This window comes from Emydura macquarii, unplaced genomic scaffold, assembly GCF_026122565.2.
Source record: "Emydura macquarii macquarii isolate MOO-44397 ecotype Brisbane River unplaced genomic scaffold, CSIRO-AGI_Emac_v2 contig_705, whole genome shotgun sequence".
NCBI lineage: Eukaryota > Metazoa > Chordata > Testudines > Chelidae > Emydura > Emydura macquarii.
The window spans coordinates 11,986,704-12,009,868 of NW_027130842.1; the positions used below are offsets into that span (position 1 = coordinate 11,986,704).

General features: G+C 41.0%; 1 protein-coding gene across 6 annotated transcripts in view; it reads right to left on the reverse strand.

Moving 5' to 3' along the window:
• Positions 1-23,165, reverse strand: part of RMND1 (required for meiotic nuclear division 1 homolog) — a 43,388-nt gene that overhangs the window by 17,623 nt on the left and 2,600 nt on the right. For 5 of the 6 annotated variants that reach the window (XR_010918665.1, XM_067542417.1, XM_067542415.1 and 2 more), the window contains 4 exons: positions 22,591-23,117; positions 8,733-8,841; positions 2,696-2,771; positions 1,507-1,546 (listed from right to left, as the gene is read on the reverse strand). Coding sequence is in view for 5 of the 6 variants with exons in the window: in XM_067542417.1 (XP_067398518.1) it covers positions 1,507-1,546; positions 2,696-2,771; positions 8,733-8,841; positions 22,591-23,103 (738 nt within the window). In the remaining variant the exon portion in view is untranslated. The remainder of the gene's footprint in view (positions 1-1,506; positions 1,547-2,695; positions 2,772-8,732; positions 8,842-22,590; positions 23,118-23,165) is intronic. The other variant, XM_067542420.1, reaches the window with a different exon arrangement.

The following is a 23,165-nucleotide window of genomic DNA, read 5'->3' on the forward strand; positions in this document are numbered from 1 at the left end:
TCACTTGAAGAACCCTGATTTTACTTTTAAGCTTGCGCAATGACTTGCACACCAAAACAAGTTTCTCTCCACCTTCTACTGGCAGCCCTGTTAAAAAATACCAATAGAAATTTAGCTACAGACAACTTATATATTAGCATCTGAGCACAGCACTGTGCAATACCACAGCAATACTATGCTAGATGCAGCACTTCTACTTTCTTCAGTGTTTCCTCAGATTTGAAATAACTACAATATTCTCTGATCATTTGGCTAAAACTGGCAGTCAGCACACTATAAAGAAGTGAAATAATCTTATATTTTATTCAAGTGTATCCACCACTAGTGAAACAAGTGTTGAACAGATTGGACACTGTTCAAAGCCTAACTTGAACATAACAGCCTAACTAAAATCTTCCTTGTAGACTTCCCAAGACAAATCAGGAGGCAAGCTAAATCAGTCATGGAAATTAAAGACAGGCCAAAGGGTTAAGCAAAAATTCCAACAATATCCAAGGACCATGTGTAGTATTGAGGGGGACCCTCTAGCAAAATAAAAAGTAGTAAAATCTCCTTAATGTGGATGCAGTCATACTGGTATAAAAACACGTATACTGGTGTAATTTATTCCAGTAGAGGAAGGGAAATAAACTACATTAGTATGTGGCACCTAGTGCAAGTATAACTATTTTGGTTTAAAAAAATAATCACACACCTAACTGATAGTTATACCAGTACAAAAAAGACCAGTAGACCAGACCTTGTATCTGCTTCTCTGTTGCCCTACCCCATGTGTAGTTTTTTTAAAAATAGTAGTGAAAAGTGAATTAGAGGAAGGTATAAAATGCTCCCATGCTGGTCCATCAGTATTTTACACCCACTTTGTACTGGTGTAAGTAACGGTACAAGATGCAAAGCAACAAAGAAATCAGCCCCATTGTACTCAATTTTAGCTGCAGGAGAAGCTTAAGTTGGTACATGGCCTAGATATGGGATCTAAAGTGACTGCAAGAGATCAGGACCTCTGGTCTAAGATGACATATTCAACAACACACTGCCCCAAAATATCATCCAGGTACAGTTCAGTATTGAAACAGAAGGAAAGGTGCCACATACTGAATAATCATCTAGAAGTTCCTTGTTGTTATACTGATATACTGACCTGGACTGTCTTGAGTTAATTTGACACCTGATTGGCTCTCAGCACCAGGTGGCATGGTCTGCAAGGCCTCTTAGAGCTTCTACTTTGTTGTAACTGGGATATTCTTTTCTAAAGATAGCATTGTGGAAGACCTGCCCACCTTTGGCAAGCAGGCACCATGTGAAGATGATACATAAGAGGAATCCACACTTGTTGTCTGATGCAGCCCCAAGAGGCTGCATTCATTGGGGAGAAGAATTTAATCCTTCCCTGTCCTCCATAGATCACCTGTGCAAAACCCATCTGCTCGAGCTTTGCAGGAATGACAAGAATTTCACTTGAGTCAGCTTTGACTTTTAAATGATTCAGCTTCTTTTTCTACTTACAGTTTTCTCTTCCACATTCCAAAACACGACAGACCCTTCCCTGTGTTAACAGAACATAATGATGCATTATTAGGCTTGAGGGTCAGATTACACTGATTTGTACTTAGAAGTGCTTTAATGCTACAGTCATGTTGTCAGGAACTGCCTCTATACAAAGTGAATCAAAGAAATTTACAATGCTTAGTCTTTGTATGAGGCCCATAACAGATGCTGTTAATCTTACTTTAATTTTTGTTTAATAAAAAAAAAAAAAATCACATACAGTTTTAAAGTCAGAATTATTTAAGTACTTAACACTTAAGTGGTTGCATGGTGTTTCCTTGATCTCCAAAAGGAAACATTCTTATATTTTTTTTAACGTAATCAAATAGAATACATGATAGATATGGCAATTTCCTGTAATATCCTGGACACACTTTAATTCAATAAAGTTTAATTTAATTAAGGTATAACTTATTGAAGTAAGTTTCAGTATCTTACAAGTTCATTGTATTAAAAATGAAAAGGTGTAGTAGTATTGTGGGATTGTATGTAATGTCTCTTGGGAGGAGACATGATTAATGTAAACCCTGGGAAATGTTATTAATGTCAAAGAGCTATTTGAAATAATGTGCTACACAAGAATGAACTTTTAAGGTTGTGGGTTTCGCAGGAAATCTCTAGGGGGAGGTGTATGCAAATGTACCCCTTTGGTTGTGCAATAACTCAGCCTTTCGAAGCTTCACCCTGAGAAGGCGACTTTTGTCTGCTGATCACCTGTTACATGAGGACGAGATCAGAGGCATAACAAGGAGGGACTCAGATTCACGGGATGCTTATTTTGTGCTAAAGTTGTTATGAACTTGTAACCACAGAAAACCCTCTTGGTGGGGTTGGGATGATCACTGGTAAACTTATTAGCATGTGTGTAGGTTTATAGCCTCTGAAGAGAAGGCAAAGCAAGTCTGCTAAGGCGGTCTGACTTTCAGAGTGTAGTCAGGAAACCATGCAGCTTGGAAATAATCTTGGTCATGAAGGAGAAATATGTGGGGCTCTACCCAAGAGAGGTGACTGAGGAGCCTGAAGCCTAGAATGGGTACCCTGGCCTGACCATGAGGAGGAAATACAAGTGCAGTTGCCCTGAACTGTGACACCATAGCTTGTCTACATCCACATGTATCATATGTGACAGGCTTGGTTTGCAACTTACCTGAAGAAAAACATCATCCCATGATCATATTCTTTTGCAGTGTTTTCTGTGCCAATCACCAAAACATTTGCTGCATCTAGTTTAAAAATAAGTGGTTGGGAATAACACTTTAGAAGGCAGAGCAGTTGCTGTATTTTAAACCTGTTAAACATTTATAACTAACTCCAGTTTAATGGTCTTTATCTGGGAACAATACTTCCAAAGTGAAAATGAAATCCTTTCCAGGAGGGAGTATATGAAGCAATTACAACATATAAAATTGCATGGGCTCTCAAAGATGCACACACATTCCTGATTTTGATTCTTACTTCCACTAGTCCAGTTCCCTTTAAAATTTTTAGTGAAATGTAGTACTCATGAAGAATACAGGATGCAACGGATTGCAGGAGCAAAAAATGAAAAACAGGAATGGGAGTGAGGTAATAGATGTAAACAAGGGAATCAGATAGCAATACCAAGCAGAGGACCCCGGAAAGTACACATGGCTCTATGAAGGAGACCAAGGAATCAGTGGATGCCACCCAGAGGAACTCTGATGTGTGAGACAAATAAGGTATGCCCCATAGTTGCAGACAACCTCCCTGTTGAGCTTGTGAGTCCAGAAGACTGAAATCCTCTCTTTTCCCATTCCACAGGGACAGAGAAGTCCAGGCCTACACTAAGTTTTCCTAGCATAGTTATGTTGGTTAAGAGTGTGAAAAATCATACCCCATAACAGACATAGTTATGCTGCTAAAACCCTACTGCTGATGCAGTTATACCAGCAAAAAGAGTGTTTTTGCTGGTATGTCCTATTTCATTTGCAGAATTGGAATACGCTATGAGGGGTTGCTGGTGTAGCTATATGGTGTAGTGCAGCCATGGTTTAAGCCTAATGTGCATCAACCCTGACATGGCAGAATCATTTCTAAGGTTGGGGTGAAATGTGAAATTCAGTGTCTGCCCATTTTTTGCCTTATTGCAAACTTACTTGACAACCAAGTGTCTATTAAGCCTACTTGAGGTGGTGACCGTGTAATGTGGATTCATTTCCATTAGAAACTGAATTAAGACAACCAACTCACTTGACAGAGGCCACTTAAAAGCCATGACTTTCATCCACTAAGGACATTGAGAATTGGGGAAGTTGTTGTGGTTGATCAAGCCTCAAGCGCTAAGCAAAACTATTAAAATATCAGTGTTCTTTGATGTCAACATTCCCCTTCATTTTCCCACTTTAAGTATCAGTAACTCATCTGCATTTGTTATACTGTCCATCATGGTTAAAATACATTTGACATGGCCAAATTCACCCTATCATGTAATATCATGGTAGAAGTGGGCACCAATCCCATTACCTTTAATGGGAGTTTTGTCCACTTTTACCATACCAGAATTCAGTCCAGTGTAGTTAATAGAGAACTGCATGAATAGAGAATGAGAGAAAAAAGATGAAAGATCATTTGGTAATAGATTATTAATTATGAAGGCATTTCAAAAGTTTAGATCTAGTTAGGATAAGCATAACTTCCCATCTTTATCTCCCACCACATAATTGTTTTCCCCGGGTCTGTGGTCTTTTAGGAAAACTTGTCTGCCATTCTAGTATTTCTAAGTTGGTATGTAACAAGCAGAATGGATTTGTCAAGAACAAATCATGTCAAACCAACTTACTATCTTTCTTTGATAGAGTAACAAGCCTTGTGGATGGGTGAAGCAATAGATGTGGTATATCTTGACTTTAGTAAGGCTTTTGATACTATCTCGTATGACTTTCTCATAAACAAACTAGGTAAATTCACCCTAGATGGAGCTACTATAAAGTGGGTGCATAAGTGGTTGGAAAACCATTCCAAGAGAGTACTTATCAGTGGTTCATAGTTGAGCTGGAAGAGAAATAAAGTGTGGTCCCGCAAGGATTGATCCTGGGTCCATTTCTGTTCTATAGCTTCATCAGTGATTTAGATATGGCATAGAGAGTACACTTATAAAGTTGGTGAATGATATCAAGCTGGAAGAGTTTGCAAATGCTTTGGAGGATAGGATTAAAATTCAAAATGATCTTTAGAAACGGTCTATAGGATGAAAGTCAATAAGGATATACAAAGTACTCCACTTAGGAAGGCACAATCAATTGCAGACATATGAAATGGGAAATGACTGCTTAGGAAGGAGTACTGCGGAAAGAGATCTGGGGGTCATTGTGGATCACAAGCTAAATATGAATCAGCTGTGTAACACTTGCCAAAAAAAAAAAAAGCAAACACCATTCTGGGATGTCTTAGCAGGAGTGTTGTAAGCAAGACACAAGAAGTAATTCTTCCGCTCTACTCTGTGCTGACAAGGCCTCAACTGGAGCACTATGTCCAGTTCTGGGTGCCACATTTCATAAAAAATGTGGACAAATTGGAGAAAGTCCAGGGGACAACAACAGAAATGATTAAAGGTCTAGACAACATGACCTATGAGGAAAGATTGAAAAAACTGGAGAAGAGAAGATAGAGGGAGGACATGATAATAGTTTTCAAGTACATAATTGATTATTACAAGGAGGAGGGAGAAAAAATTTTCTCGTTCACCTCTGAGGATAAAACAAGAAGATATGGGCTTAAATTGCAGTAAAGAAGGGTTAGATTGGACATTAGGAAAAGCTTTCTGTCAGGGTATTTAAACACTGGAACAAACTGCCAAGGGAGGCTGTAGAATCCGTCATTGGAGGTTTTTAAGAGCAGGCGAGACAAATATCTGTCAGGGATGATCTAGATCAGTGTTTCTCAATTATATTTTGCCGCGGCACCCTTGCGCGGCCATGCGATACCCTCCGCCGACAAGTCCAGGAAATCTTCCCCTTTTCGGCAGCATGGTGTAGGCTGGTTTCGGCGGCGCGCTCTGTAAGCAGTTTTCGGCGGCGCGCTCACGGCTATTCGGCAGCGCGCGATTTGTTGATTTTGGCGGCGCGGTTCCGCTTTTTCGCGGAACCCTTTAACTCAGCCCGCGGAACCCCAGGGTTCTGCGGAACACTATTTGAGAAATACTGATCTAGATAATGCTTAGTCCTGCCTTGAGTGAAAGGGCCTGGACTAGATGAACTCTCCAGTTCCCTTCCAGTTCTATGATTTTTAAAGCTGACAAATGAATCAACAATGCAACGAGTACACTTTAATAGGTAGGGACTAGGAACATATCTGAGAATTGTTTTGTTACTTTGTGCTTATATATGCTCAACATTTTACTTTCCAGTGCACAAGACTGAATAAGTTATCCTATCATTGCCATGTCAGCATGCCATCTGACACTAAATTCAGCATGACAACATGAGCACCCACAAAACATCCCAGTTACTAGCACAATCACGGTTTGAAAAACCAAGTGTTTTAGGTTTCCCTCCAACCTAACAGAAAACTAGCAGCTATGAGGGAAGAGAAGTCAGAGCAAGCAGTGAGGAGATAGGAGAGCTGGCAGCACCCACAAGCAGGGGGGGGGAGGCACCAGCAACAACAGTAATAATAGTAAATATTTATCTTATGGTAATGCTCAAAAGCCCCCAACTGGGTTAGGACCCCATTGTGCTGCGAGGTGTATAAAAGAGAAGAGACAAAATACTACCCTGAAGTGAAAGAAGCCAATATTAATTTCAATTTAGAAGCATTACCTCCCTTGTTCTAAAGACCCATTGTATGGTATTTCATTCTTCCACATTAATATTTCCAAGCAATATATGTCTAAAAGTGTACCTTGTGTTTGCCAAAAGGATAGATTGTGTTCTCATTTAGTAATGTAAGATGTATCTGCTTCCCTGTCTGTAATAGGAGTTAATATCACTCTCCTTTGTCACTGGGGTATGGTCAGGCTTAATACATTCATGTTTGTGAAGCACCCCGATACTAAGCTGAACCACTGCAATACCTATTAACGATATCTTCCATTCCTCTTACTTTTACATAAATTATTAGTTTGATTAAGGTACTCTCCACTCCTACCAAGACTGTAAATTGTATAAGAACCAACATTTGTGGAATCTCACTTGAAGTCTCCCAGGCCAGCTGTGGTTTTATGTATTAGTCTCTGGTTAGTATCCTTCAGCTAATTCAGGATCCATCACAAAGTATTCATATCCAAGCCACACAGTCCCAGTTTTTTTTGACAAATCTCATGCAGAATCATTGACAAATATTTTGCTGAAGGCTTGCCAAAGTGGACTCTTCAACAGTCACACCAGTGATTAAATTTGGCCCACTATGTCTACTGCATTCTCTTTATCAGAAAGATATATCTTCAGTTTGATGTTCACTTGTTTGTTTTAAAGGACAAATATTCAACAAGTTTCTCTCTTCTCCCCGCTAATGGCCAGCTTGCACTAGTCAAGGGACAGTTCTCAAATTTGTAATATAGATCAGGGCTGGAAACATTTACCAGACACTCAAGGGTCAATAAAGATGAGGAAAAGGATGTCAATGACTAGGGAAAATGCCTTGGTGAGAAGTCCAGCCAGCTGCAAGAAAAGGGGAGATTGCTGGGATTCTTACCAGACTGCTGTCCCAGGATCTTGTTCTGTATTTTTAAGATCAGTCTCAGACTAGAAGGTGCCAAATAAATAGGGAGCCTCTAAATTTTCTGGCTGCTAGAAAGGAGCAGCATCCCCTCCCTACCTTCCACCCGAAAGACCCCTGTAGTGGGGCAGGTGGGTTGAGGATATCTCCACTGCTCTACCCAGCTTCCCAAAGACACGACTTCCCCATTCCAAGCTTCCTCCCCAATAAAAAGCAACAATGCCTCATAGCTTTCCCTAGCAACAGCAGAATGAAAGGTGTGTTTTTACTCTATCTGCAGGTTTCTGACTGTAAAATTGCCAAGACTGGTCAGATCTCATTTTGCTGCAGACTGGTAACATTATAAGCAACTGTAGAGAAATTAGAATGGTCTGTCTGTAGACTAAAGAAGACAATATGAACATAAGCTATTGCTGTGCTATATTCATATAATATCTAGAAACTTTCACGTGAAAGCTTAATTCTGCAGAATTTGATGGCAAAGGACTACTTCATACTTGCCAGTGGCAAGTAGGTTGCAGAACAGATCCTATATTGCTGCATTCTAGTGTAAACCTTTTTGTAGCCAATATAGAGGTTACCACTTATTGATTATGGTACCCTCTTAACAGTTACCAGCTATCTTATTCTTATATTAGCACTTACTACACATTACAGCTGGTCAAAATTTTTCTGACTTTATTTTTGTAATTGAAAAGTAGGGTTTTGTCAAAAGATTTGAGAGAGAGTTTCATTTGACAATGTATTTATTTCTGAAATTTTTCAAAATGAAGAATTATGGTAATTAAAACCCCACAATTTTTTTTTTGTTTGAAAGTCATGGGTTTTCTCCACTTTGACTTTTTCAGTTGGGAAAGCTAGAAAGTATAATAAACTGTTGAAAGTGTTACTTTCAGAGTGAATGTAACACTTTCAATACTCTGCCTTCCCCCAAAATTGGGGAAACAGAGTGGGGAAATGCTTTCTCTATCAACTTCTCATTCCCCCTCCCCCGGCTTTTTTTCCTATTGGAGAAAAAGGGGAAAGAAAAGAACAAAGGGGAAGGAAACCCACCCAAATTCAAGTTTGTTTTAAAAAGCTCAAGCATGAAACATTTCATTTTGTTTTGAAACGTTGATTAGAAACACAACAAACTTCCAGCTAAATATTCCTGGAAAAAATAGAAATTCTTTTATCAGATTTTCAAAATTATTTTTCCATGGAAATTTTTTGTTGGTGGGAAGAAGAGATCCTATTTTCCAACAAACTCTATTATGTCAGTTTTTTGGAAAATTGTAAGGTAAGTGTGGAGACTACTGCTCTATTTTGTTTGGTCTTCAGTTTTTTCTTTTAAAGAGAATTTTGAGAGAAGGAAATTTTGTTTGGAGGTATCAAAATATTCTCTGATACTATGTCAAAGATAAAGTACATATGAAAGTGTAAAAAATTACTATTACTTTTCTCTCTAACTCACCCATATTTTGTTCCCAAAATAATAAGGCTGCTCAAAATAGGTTTTAAAAATCTACCTCTAGGCAAACTTGTTATTTCAACATATCCATATGAAGTCAGGTCATGACATAGATTACCAAGATGATATTCATCTGCAGTTGCGAAGGCTGTGCACTGCATCAGATCCTGTGCCAAAGAAATACAAGCTTGTGTTAAAGAAAGGCTGAAGTGACATGTTTACAGCACATTTGTTTGGCTCTGTGGCCAAGTTTGTTATATGGTTTGACATTTATTTAATTGTTCTTTTCTTCTATGGTGCTCATCACCATAATATCAGAGCACCACACAAACACTAATTAATTTATCCTTTCCCAAAGAGATAGTGAAGTGTAATTATCCCTATTTTACAGATAGGGAATGGAGCAACAGATAAAGTGATGTGCCTAACATCACCTTGTGACAGAATTGGAAACTGAACTTAAGTCTCCTGAATGCCAGTCCAGTGCCTTAACAATAAGATCATCCTTGCAGTCTTACTGCTACTTAATTTTGTGCAGGATTTAGGGCTTGTTCCCAAGTGAAGACACTCGCAAGGCTCCCATTGACATTGAAGGATCAGGCCCTTAAGAAAGTAGGGTAATAGGGCGAGTTCCCACTCACCCCATGTCTCATGAGCAAGGCCTAGGTGCAATGGCAGGCCAAGTGAGTGCAGAGCCTACTCTCCATTTACAATCCATGGGTCATAAACTATCTCAAAAGGGCTAGAGTGCAGAATGCACCAATCAATAGAAATGGACAATTGTGAGGAATACAATACACTTCACACTGCAGAGGGCTAGCACAGTAGGTATGCAAAAACCATGTGCTCTCAATTGCTTCCAATGCAGGACAGCAGGTACTGACATAATCTCTCTATATATTCAAAGAACATATGTTAAATACCTAAACACCATTATGAAAGAAACTGTAGGCACAGTGTAATAGATGAAAATGTCTATTGCCACACAGCTGCAAATGAAACACACCAGCACATCACCTGAGTAAAGAATCTCTTGATGAATCAACAAGCTACAATAAACTAGTGTACATACTCTACCTCTCTGTACCATGAAAATTGCCTCCCTTTTTCTTATACTACTCATGTCTCATATTAATGGATTTCTGATACAATGTAATGGAGCTGGCAATAAAATAATGCACCTAATATAAAAAGCTGGGAATGAGAAATATCTTGCATCTGTATTGCCAACAAACATAGAAATATCAATTTGGCAGTACTACGCCCCAAATGCAAGTGATTCTCCCACAATGTTCTCACACTGGCGATCTGCAGTTGATTATACTATTACTACTGGAATAGGCTTTTTGCTCTAGGGGGGTGGATTTCATGTAGTGTGTGAGAGCCACTCCTGGTATTTATCAAACCCCATGCAACTTGGAGAATTTTCTTCCAGAGATATCTATACCCAATTATGTAAATCAATTCCCATATAGTAAAACTTTGTCTCTTTTGATGCTAGCCTTTTTCTTATCTCTGCCATAATCTTATTATAATCTCATCAATCCAATGACTAATGGTTACAATTCTCTGTTTACCACAGCCTAGAAAAATTCTACTTCCTCACTCATCTGGGGTAAGGAGCTTATTTTGATGGACAAATAAAATATTCATTTTTAAAATCATCCTTATTAAGAATGAGAGAATTGTTTTATACCTGGGCTGGTACATTTTCATGACCATTTTGCAAGGCTAACTTAACAGTGGAATGTGTTTGTTGCCAGTTTGATTGCTAGAATTGTTTTTAAAAAGTTATTTTTTAAGAGTATTTCCTGTACAACTCCACACTCTTGAGATGCACCTATAAAATCCGTATCTTTGCTATAAGTTTCTAGAAAGCTGAGGTTATTGGACCTGCACAAATGCTCCGTCATGGTCCCAGACATTTGGGTTCAACATTATACAAAAGCAGAAGCCCTATCCCTCAGTTCCTTCCAGCTAGCTGTACATGTAGTCAGAACCCATCTACCTTCCTTTAGTTGCTTTCCATCTTCCACAGTTCTTTGTAAGTTTTTTTTAAAATAGAGGCTCCATATCATGGTTGTTAGTTTTTCCAATTTATATTTGTTACTTTACTCTCTCAGTGCTATGGACATCATTTGGCACCAAAAGATGGCTGTTAATGTAACCAGCTTTAATGTGTCCCCTTTGTGTAATGTAGAGAGTTCAGGGCATGCACAATGGCTCATCTTCCTCAAAGACTCACTTGCGGGGAAGTGTTCTGCTGTACTACCTTTACCTCATCCTTCCTGCAGGCTCTCTGAGAAGCTCAGATTGAGTACCAAGGCCCTCTTTTGTGGCAAATGCCAAGCAGAGGTATAGATCCATTGAAACCTTGGACTGAAAGGGCTGGAGTCACTCTAAGCATCAGAGTGAACTATTGTTCATCATATTATCCCTATGGAACTAGCAGAGTGGGTTGGACAACCTTTAATATGGACACCTAGAGAAAGGTCCATGTAACAAAGGGGGGGAACCCTGTTCTTAAATGTAGTTCTCCAGTTTCCACTGAAGACAGTATCCCCTGCCCCCTAACTGAAGGATTTCAATCTTTAAAAGAGGAAACCTGGAGGAACCTATTCCTTAGCATCCATGTAGGGCATCAATCTTCATCTCCTCTTAGGAATGTAAGAACTGTCTCTTCTACTGTGTCTGCACCTAAAATTAAGTTCCTACTAGCCTGCAGAGCTACCACTTTAGAGAGCTGAATAGGATACTGTTTCAGACCTTATGGCCACAGCAGCTAGACAGAGCAGTGGTACCACTAATCACTGAGGACTTGTTTGGTCAATCCAAGGACTTGCAAATAAATCCATCCATTCATCCCAATTTCTTCCACAAAAGCTGACAGACTACTACAGACAAATCTGCACTGCTATGGTTGGGATATTTCTAAAGCACTCTGCTCCAAGTATTTAGTAGTAGCTGAAGTGCATTTAATACTCAAATCCTCTCTTCATGACACAGTATAAGGAAACTGAACATCCTTGATAAGAAGGCTTATTCCTCAACTACTCTGTGAATGAGGATGGCTAATTGTCTGACTCTTCTGGCCAGAAGAGATTACTTCCAGTAAAACAAGCTGCATCCCTCCTAGATCACCTTCCCGAAGACCTAAAGAGGGAATCTAAAGCCATCATTCCAAAAGACAGGATGTGGTCAAACACACACACTAAAGGTTACTGATGATGCCTCAGATACAGCAGCATGCTGCAGCGATAATGATATAACCTGTATGTTTCAAGAGTTTGGGTTACCTCAAGATATGCAAAGGAAGAATAGAAGATATTTCAAGGATCAGAGGTGATGCTGGTGGGTAGAGGAAAGCATTTTAAAGAGTTTGCAGTCACAGCACAGTCTCCACTGGTGAAAGGTACACATCAACAATTGGTCAATTTGGTTCATAGTTTACGAGTACTCTTGGATTCCTCACTGATGCTAAACTGTTCCATAGAAGCATTCATGAGTAATGTTTTCTATCACCTCCAGTAGGCTAAGAGACTGTCCCATCTTGGCAGTTGATAGCCTGACCTCTTATACAAGCCTTGGTCACTTCTCAGCTAAACTACAGCAATGTAACATAGCTGGGCATAAAACCTTCAGCACTCAAGAAACCCCAAGCAGTACAGAATGCTGCAGCGTCTCCCCTCAGCCAGGCTACTGTGAGCACATCAAACCTGTCCTCTGCTCTCTACACTGACTTCCCATAGAACTGCATCATGTTCAAGGTCTCAGCCTTTATCTTCAAGGTGCCCCATGGCATGGGCCCTGGATATCTAAGACTGCCTAAAGCTCTGGGATGAAGACCATTCTTGACTTACTCCTCTGACACAATGGAACTCTCCAATAAGGGCAAAGCTCATCTGTGCATGAGACAGAACTTTCTCAGGGGCTGTCTGAGACCATGGAATGAACTCCCCCAGAAACTAAAGACCATTACAAACCTCACCACTTTCTGTTACAAGACATATTTCCTTGACATTGCCTTCTCTAACAAACACATACTAACACATGTATTTTTAAAAAATCTAAAACCCTACCTAAAAAAACCCTACACTGTATATTCTTCTCCCTCTGGGGAGAGGATGAGAGAGCAAAAAACATGTGACAGATGTGTAGTCACAATGCTTAATACACTACTGGAAGGCACTCAGATACCATGGTGATAAGCATGCTGCAAGAGCCTATGTAGAATAAAACTTTAGTGAGGAAAACAAAGGACACTTTGGAAAAAACTCAAGGATTTTCCATTTCAGGGTGGATAAAAGATTTAAAAAAAAATACAATTTTTTTTATTTAAATAGGTTTATTTTAAAAAGGAAAAATGTAAAATTAAATTTGAAATTATAACCTATAAAGGCCTAAACTTACTATAATTTATTGAAATAATATAAATAAAAAAAATTCAAGCAGAATGTGTTTGCTGCCAAAGTTTTATAGAAAGTGAAACCACTGAACTGCTGGAAGTCTCTGGCTAAACACTTGGAACCAGAGTTTGTTGACATGCTAAACCAGCTTTTAATAAGGGTAGCCTCTTCTGCAGGTACAAAGAGAATATTGTCTTCCTTTGTTTATTCAAGCAGTTCAGTTCAATGACTAGCTCATTCTAAGCTGAGAAACCGATTGAAAGTTGAAAGAGCAGGAAAGCTTGTTTTTTCTCTTCCAAAGTATGAAGGTGTAAGGATGAGACATGCTAATTCTAAAACCTTGGAAGACATGGTGATTTGAAACAATCATTTCAATCTCTAACCATAGATACTTTGTTTAATCAGTTTTAAATGCAAAATATCTTTTGATAAACTCTTTTTTTCTATATCCAGCACATTTAAGAAGCTTTATTTAACTAATCAACAATTTTAAAATGATGTTTTGCGCATTTTTAATTGACTTCCAATTTCCATCTACAGGCAGCTTGACACCAATCACAAGTTAAAAAACCAGTGAATCAAAAATGGTGAATGACACATTTCTTAACATAATACAAATATAAAAATTAAGAATCTGAATAAATGTAACTGTTTAAATGTGTGCAGATATAGTTTATCCCCATGGTTAGCAAAAAGTAGTACCAAATTTAATGTAAAAGCTATATTTAGTTGCAAATAAACTAACAAATTGATTTGCAACTAAATATAGAATCAACCTTATAGGAAAATAACTAAAGTAGAAATGGAAAACAAGATTAAAATCAGTTATTTAAATCAAGGTTTCCTGCTTACCAATTTAAATCGATTGATTTGAATCAATTCACCCTGCTTCATTCATGGGGACTGCATTAGTCATCTTGCAGAAGTCAGACATACCTTTAAAATAGCTTTCTATACAATATATCTATAAGGAAATGTATGTAGAAGTTTAAAAAAATAGTGTATTCTTGTTGCAAAGTGTTCTCTGTCAGCCTCTCTCTGGCTTACAGAATGCCAGCTTTCCAGTAGGTGGAGCTATACATTAAGAAAAAGCACAAAAGCAATTTCTGAAATAAACGTTTTTATTAGGTCTGTGTTTGTGTGACCTTTGGCATAACGTTTTGCAACATTTTCCTCTGGAAGTACAGAACTATTTCAGTACTTCAGACAGTTTGCTCTCTTTTTGACATGGAAAAAATGACACCTATTGTTTACATGCATACTCTGCTTATGAAAGTGTCAAAAAAAATTAATCAATTGGTTAATTTTGTACAGTGCCTTTCACAAGCCTCAAAAGATATGTATGCCTACACTGCAAAAAAAAAAAAAAAAAAAAAAAAAAAAAAAAAAAAAAAAAAAGCTCAGGGTTAGTGGGACTCAAGTCAGCTAACCCATGTTAGGGAACTCTGGCTTGAGCATCTACATTATATTTTAACTCTACATTGACTTTTCTAATCCGTGCTTGAAAAAACTGTTACTAACCTTCCATAACTGTTGTTCTTTGAGACGTATTGCTCGTGTCCATTCCATGCTAGGTGTATGCATGCCCTTGTGCGTGGCTGTCGGAGATTTTTTGCCTTAGTGGTTTCTATAAAGTGTCCTCTGCAGCCCCGCGCTCATGTGGTAGTATATGAGGCGCTGCCAGCCCTGGGCCCCCTCAGTTACTTCTTGCTGTCAACTCTGATGGTGGGTTAGTAACCATTTTTCTTCTTTGAGTCCTTACTCATGTCAATTCCATACGAGGTGACACTCAAGCAGTATCCCTGCAGGTGGGCTCGGAGTTCATGGATGTGCCGCTTGCAATACTGCTCTACCAAAGCTGGCATCATCCCAGGCCAGTTATGAACCAAAGACCATGTAGCAACTCTGCAGATATCTTTAATTGGCATCGGTGCCAGGAAGGCTGCTGATGAGGCTTGCACTCTGGTTGCTGGCGGAGCACTTTTGCTTGTTCATAACAGAACTTGATGCAGGTGGCTGTCCACTAGGAGATCCTCTGGGAGGAGACCAGCAGACTTTTCATCCTTTCTGCCACTGCGATGAAGAGCTGCATCGACCTTCGGAAAGATTTAGTCCCTTTGATGTAGAAGGCCAAGGCCTGTCTAACATCTAGGATGTGCAACCTACACTCCTCACTGGATCTGTGTGGTTTGGGGAAGAACACAGGCAGGAATATATCCTGGTTATTGTGGAACTGTGACACCACCTTTGGTAAGAAGGCTGGGTGGTGTGGCAGCTGGACTTTTGTCTTTATAAAATACAGAGCTCTGATCTCAGAAACACTTCGTGCTGAGGTCATCGCCAACAGAAAGGAAATCTTCCAAGAGAGAAGCAGCAGAAAGCAGGATGCTAATGGCTTGAAGGGAGGGCCCGTGAGCCTTGAAAGGACTAGATTCAGGTCCCAGGAGGAATAGGATCTTTAACTTGTGGATGAAATCTCTCCAGGTCTTTTAAGAACCAGATATAACAGATAGTCCAATATGGACTGTATTGAGGTTCAGTGAGGAGAAAGGTTCCCTTCCAAGGCCCAACAGGAAAACCTCTTCTATTTTGCCAAGTAGGCTGCTTTGGTAAAAGGTTAACTGCTGCGCATGATAACCTGCTGAACTTGTGCTGAGCAAGCCTGCTCCTCTGCATTTAGCCATGCAGCAGCCACGCTGTCAGGTGGAGGGATGCTAGGTCAGGATACAACAGACGGCCGTGGTCCTGGGACAGAAGGTCTGGCCAAAGTGGCAGTTCCAGCAGGGTGCTGAACCAGTGCTGTCGCAGCCACGCCGGGGCTATCAGTTTCACATTCGCCTTGTCCCACTTGATTTTCAACAAGACCCAGTGGACCAGTAGTACTGACGGGAAGGCGTACAACAGCGTCCCTACCCAGGGGAACAGGAAGGCATCAGATAGAGAGCCTCTGGCAAGCCTGTGGATGGAGCAGAACTGGTAGCACTTTCTGTGCTGTGTGGACATGAACAGATCCACTTGGGCAGTCCCCACCTTTGAAAATCATGCTGACAACCTCTGCGTGGAGTGACCACTTGTGACAAGATAAAAAGGACCTGCTGAGGAGGTCCACAAGTGCATTCCTGGTGCCTGGGCGATGTGAAGCTACTTTGTGGATGGCATTCTGCATGCAGAAGTCCTATAAGCAGGTAGCATCTTGGCATGGGGGTGATGACTGAGCACTGCCTTGCTCGTTGATGGAAAACATCACGGTGGTTTTGTCCATCAGAATTTGGACTACCTTGCCAGCCAGGATGACAAGCCAGGCAGACGCCTTGAGCTCCCTGACATTTATGTGGAAGGAGCAATCCTCCTGCCTCCAAAGTCCCTGTATGCTGAGGTCTTTGAAGTGGGCTCCACACCCCAGATCTGATGCATCAGAGACCAGCAGCAGTGAGGGGGACAAGCCTTTGAACAGTACTCCCTGTAACACCGAGTGAAGGTTTGTCCACCAAGTTAGGGATGACAGGATGAGTCGTGGTACTGTGACCACAAGGTCCACGCTATGCCTGCTGGGAGTGTAGATGGACCTAGCCTCAACTGTAGGGGTTGAAGACATAGATGAGCATGCTGGACCATGTACATGCATGCTCCAAATTGTCCCAGCAGTCTGAGGCATGACCGAGCGATTGTGATCAGCTGGGATTGTGTGTCTGTAATGAGACCTGACATGACTCTGAACTAAGACTCTGGAAGAAAGGCCTTGGTCTGTGTGGAGTCGAGAATCACTCCTATGAACTCTATCCATTCAACAGGAGACAGAGTTGATTTTTGCTCGTTCATGAGCAGGCCTGGATCTTGACAGGTGGATCTCACGAGGCTGAGGCTGCGCTGGACCTGAGATTGTGATTTGCCATTGATCAGCCAGTCATCAAGGTATGGGTAAACTTGCACTCCTCGACACCTCAAGTAAGCAGCCACTACTTCTATACATTTTGTGACAACACTTGGGGTTGATGAGAGGTTGAAGGGCAGCGCTGTCAATTGTAGTGTCGTTGTCCCACCACAAACCGGAGGAATCTCCTGTGGCTTTGTAACATGGAAATAGGCATCCTTTAAGTTAAGTGCTGCATACCAGTCCCTTGGATTCAGAGAAGGAGTGATGGAGGCTAGGGAGACCATGCATAACTTCAACTTCTTAAGATATCTGATGAGGCAAGGATGGGTCTGAGGCTCCTTTGGCCTTCAGTATTAGAAAGTATCAGGAGTAAAACCCTTTCCCTCTCATGTCTTGAAGGACTTCCTCCACAGCCCCTACCCGTGGGAGGGTTTCCACCTTCTGAACAAGAAGTTGCTCGTGAGAAAGGACACTGAAGAGGTGGGGGAAGGGAGGGGAGAGGTGGAGTACTAAAGAAAACTGCAGGATGTAGCCATCTGATATGGTGTTGAGGACCCAATGGTCTGATGTAATCTGGGGACATGTAGAAAGGAAGGGGAACAGTCAGTTCCAAAATAAGTGGGAGATGGATCAGACTGATACACCGTCCTCAGGCGCACTCTTAAAACACCTGCCACGGGCCATCCTGATGGTGCGCAAGCCCTGATTAGGGAGCAGAAGAGGAAGAAGTGGAACTGCAGGGCTTAAATCCCTTATCTCTGTCCCTTCTCTGAGAGGTTCCTTGCTGCGGCTAACCCAAATATCAAGACGGTGGCTGTGGTGGCCAGAACCATCTCCTAGGCCCATGCAGTGTATACAGGCCAAGAAATCATAAAGTGGCCCTGGAGTCTTTCAAGCCATGAAGACTTTAGCTGGTGCTGCCACCGCCAGGATGTCAAAGAGCCCGTCCGTAGGTTCTGTGAGCTCCTCAGCCTTCAAGTCCAGGTTGGACATGATCCTTTTAAGGAGTTCTTGTTGGACCTGAAAGTCATTTGGTGGTATTAGTGGAACCAGGCCGGCCACTGCCTTCTCTGGGGATGGTAACTCTGGGGGAGGGTGTGGTGCCTCCTCTTCAAGGGGAGCCGACTCTTCCTCTGGGTCCTGTAGTTCAGTGCCAGTATCAGATCCCAAGTGCGAGTCCTGTACTGGGCTAGTTAGTGCTGTGAATTGTTTTTTCGGACACAGCCATGGAGGACTGAAGCAAGTAGGATCCTGGTACCATCAGGATTCACCCTGGGTTCTAGTATGGCCATTGGACAGTCCATTGTTCTTGAGGCCAGACACCCGCAGATGGGTTGGCATCGAAAGGTGGCACACCTGCCAATCTGCATTTTTGAGGCTGATGACTGGGCTCTCCCTCTGACTCTGAGGAGGACTGTTCCTCCCTCAAGGACCACGGTGGAGCCAATGGTGGCTCCTTCTGTCAGCTGCATTGGGGAGTGGTGCCAGGGAGATGGTGACCGGTGACAGGATTTCCCTGAGTGGTGCCACGTTGGAGGGGAGTGGTGCCGAGATAGTAGCATGCAACGAGGAGTCGGGCCGCATGGTGCCGGGGGTCCGGCGACTGTTGCCATGCTACTGGTGACCAGTGCCATGAGGGCGATGACCAGTACTGGGGAGATCAAGACTGGTGATACATAGCCAGCAAGTTCTTCCTTCAGGTCGGAGACTGGGAGCATGGTGCCAGGGACCAGGGTCAAGATAGCAGAGACTTTCAATGTGGTGCTGGAGATCTTGGCCGAGGTGTTGTGGACCGGTGCCAAGATGGGGAATGGCGAAGGTCAACTGACCACTGTGTTGGCCCCATGGCAGGTTTACCCCTGGAGATGGGTTCCTTTACCAGCTCCAGTGCCGAGGGTAAGGCCAGCAGAGTGGGAGGCACTGGGAGGGCCATCAAGTCCCTGGCTGCTTGAAAGGCCTCTGGAGACGAGGGCACTGTTATGTGGAGGGACCCCCTTCTTCTGAGGAGACCCAGGTGGCTCCCTCAAAGGGCTTTCAGCCACACTAGCTGCTCCGGGCAGGTGATTGGCCCAATGCAGATCCTTGGCCTGACCCCATCTTCTTATCCCTCAATTGGCATGCTAGTTTTTTTGCCGCTTCTTTGGCACTGGTGAAGGTGAGCAGCATCAAGAAGGGGTTGGTGCCAGCGGAGTGTTCTGCACCAATGCTTAAATCCTCAGTGCAGAGTCTGAACAGGGGGGTTCTGAAGCCGGTCTCAGTGCTACCTCCATTAACAAGGCTTTCAGGCGAATGTCCTTGTCCTTCTTAGTCAATGACTTGCAACCTTTGCAAATTTTTGCTCTTAACCCTCACGTGTGTTTCCCCTAAACACTTTTTAAACAACTGTTGTGAGGGTCATTAAGTGGGAGGGCTTATGGCAAACAACACCTGGTTTGAAGCCCAGGGACCAGGGCAAGCCCTGTAGCTGGGTGAATGTCCCTGAAGGGACCGCTATCTCTAACATACTAACCTATTAACGACTATTTACAAAAATTAGCAACAACTATCTATCAAAGAACCTCTAGGCACTTGTGAATGCAAAAGAGAGAGCCATTCCAACAACCGTCACAGGCAGAAAGAAGGAACTGAGGGGGCACAGGGCTGGCAGCGCCTCATATACCGCTGCATGAGTGTAGGGCTCCAGAGGGCGCCAGAGCTCACCCTACAGATATCACTAAGGCAAAAAAATCTCGACAGCTGTGCATGGGGGCGGGCACACACCTAGCATGGAACTGACATGAACAAACACTCGAAGAACCTAGGGCTCTGACATAACTTGTGTATTACTTTGAAGCATATGACCTATAATCTTTCCAAAAAAAAATAAAATAAATGGGAGTTTAGATGATCAGAAGATGTCAGTACCTATGTTTTCAGCCTTATTCAACAGATGGCCCTTCTACAGCACCACCACAAGCGGAGGTTCAATAGTGGCTCAGAGGAAAGATTGCCAGTTACTGAATCAACACCGCTTCCTTCAGGAACTAGGTTTTCCTTTGAGATTTCCTATCTAAGTACTATCCAGTTTTCAGATCTACAAAAATCACTACCCAAAGAGTTATGGCTACCCAAAAAATCACTACCCAAAGAATTATAAATTAGGAACATTCTGTTCCAAGAAGGTGTTTCATATCCACTTATTAGATTCACTTCATATACTTGATTCCTCCAATGAACATAGTCTTTGTGGTTGGACCACAGATCTTGGAATCAGGAAATCTGAGTCCTATTTCTGTAAATGTCCTGTGTGACTTGGGAAGTTAGGGAAACTGAGGCACAAAGATGGACTATCTGTAACATGGGAATATTATTTCTCTACCTCTCAGATATTGTGAAGCTTCAAATATTAATAAAGTAAATATTTTTAGATCCTCTGATGGAATTCGCTATTATGATTTATTATTACTTGAAAAATTCATCTGAGCTGGATGTTCAGTTCAAAGGAAAATATAGTCGCATACCACCATCACAGACATCCTTTTATCATCCACAAAACCCCAAACTACATTTTTCTTGAACGAGTAAATTGTATCTCAAAAGTTTGGATCCTGATGACATAGGTTACTAAAACAAAATATTTACTTAAAATGGAAGTTTTGATATCACAAAATTATTTGGACCATTTCTACTTTCTTTCCCAGGTCATTTGCTCTATTCCTGCCAACAACCTTAAAACTGATTAATCAATTACATCCTGTAAAAGCAAATACGTAGTTCAGATTCACCCAAGCTGCTGAAGGGAAATAAAATTTACACTTCTGGGTCAGCCTGGCACCTCAGAGGTGGGGGATGGGGAAGATTCACCCTGAAAAAGAACAGGTTGTGTGCACCTGCCCACATGCTCCACAGAAAGGAACCCTGTGATAAAAGGTGTGAAATGATGTTGGTCAATATATTTCTCATCCCACACTCATTTTGTGGGCTGCACTGGTCCCCAATAACTCATGCAAAGTTGCAACAGCTTCCTGCCTCAAAGGGCCTTTTGATCGGGTTTCCACTAGCAAAAACACAGATGATTCCTTGATGGTGAATTGTTTTTTGTTTTTTAGACACACTCTGGCAACAATTTCCTACTGCGTCACATCCACCTTAGACCACTAAAAAGAAGCTTTACCTAAAAACTTTGTCTCTTGAAAGAAATTTGTATATCTAAATAGATACTGAAGCCTGTAACCTTTCAATTATGTATCTATTAAATGAAATATTCTACCTTTTCAACATTTTTACAGTCACTTTTGTGGTTGCCTGGCATTAACTTCCTGTCGTTGACTTAGGCCATGCTCACGATGTAGATTTTCAAACAGTCTAAAGTGCTGAAAAATGGTCACCATTTGGTAAAATTTTAAATATGCTCTAGTATTTGCTGAGAAATGGGTACCAAAGATGTTTATAGAGTTTTGACAATTGTTATTAAATGGATTTTTTGTTGTTCTGTTCCTTTTGAATACCATAAACATACACTACACTGGCATAGCACTCATCTTTACCATTATGCTCAGTGGTTTCTTAAGAGAATACAAGTTTTTCCTTTTGAATGATTCAGTCCTCCTGCTCTGTTTATGCAGTTTCTACCCTCTGCCATCATTTGGGAGTTATTTAACCAACTGGTTTACAGGGCTTTGTGACAAACGCTACCTTCATTTATAAATGTCAGACCAAGTCTTCCTCACCCAACTTATTCAAGTACTTCTACTGACTTCAATGGGACTTTCCACGTGAATCAGGGAAGCAAGATTTGTCCTGTCATTAACTGGATCACAAACATTAAGTGCAATGGTGTGTTTATTCTCAGATCCAGAAACTAGCTATACAAAATGTATAGTCTTCCCCCCAGCACCCAGGGAATTGTAACATGCAGAATTGTAACATGCAATAACTATGCAATAATTTAGGATTGATTATAGGAAAATATCTTGGGCTTCCAATACAAAGAAAACTTTTGCATAATTTATTTCTCTGTAGCTTCATATAATAACATAACTATCCTTTTAACAATAAGAACAGCAAAATCATTCAAAAAAGAAAAAATGTTATACTTCTGTTGCCTATTTAAACTTACTAAGTATTTTTGCTTATTTCTTCCATGAACTGATAAATTTTTAAACCAATTTGGATATTCTATACACCTTCTTATTACTTTAACAGAAGATAAGTGGAGAAGAGTAAAAGCCTTTTAACTAGTGACAGTTAATGACTGAGGCAGACAAAGAGGAGTGTTCAAAGATTAAATGATTCTGAAGATTGGATTTTGTCTTTCAATGCCTCAAATGAGGGACACAAGCTAAATCCATTAAAAAATCTTTAAAGCTCATTCAATTATAATAATATTGTTTCCTTCTTACCATTTGTGCTGTTTGCTTGGTGCATCTGCCTCATTTTAGATAATAAATTCTAGCCACTTATTTCTAGAGAATTTCACTTAGTAGGACTGTGTTAGCAGAAATAAAACAATTTGTGTTCACAATCATGTATGTCAATGCTTACATCCTCCTCCCTCCACAAAAGAGTTCACTTAATTTTATGAAAAAATTGGGGCCAAAACTAAATTGACAGTGTACCTTTAACATTCCACAGACCACACAAGTTCTATACTTTACCTCAGTTTCTGATACTAGTGGCTGGTTAGTTCTGGATGGCTGTTTGGTCCTAGGTGCCTTTGGTGGTCTCTTAGCTGGCAGAATAGTTTGTTTTGGCAGTATTTTACTAGATGAAACAACTGCATAAGATCTTGTTGGTATTTTCATAAGCTTTCTTGCACCATCTGGTCCATACTTGTAGCTCACTGTCCTTATAGTAGCAAAATGGTCCCTGAATGGAGGATAAACTTCTCCAGTTGGATAATTCACAATTTTTGCTGCAGTAGATGTGTTTACTTCTGACATTTGCCAATTCTTGACTCGTTTGACAAATGTGTGTGTACAACAGGTAGCAGTCTCAGGAGTGCACAAGTTAAAGACTTTGTTTACTGCTAGAGTTCTGAATGATGCCCTGACAACATCATTGCTTAGTTTTAACACTGGATGCCTAGGTTTATGAAGGCTTTGGCACTCGCATATTTTCATTAAAACACGGGAACATCTAGCCAGGAGTCCCAGCAGTTTTACTGTCATCGCTTCACTCTGAACTGCATTAAAAAAAAAATCAAAAGATCAATTCTTGGAAATAAATCATA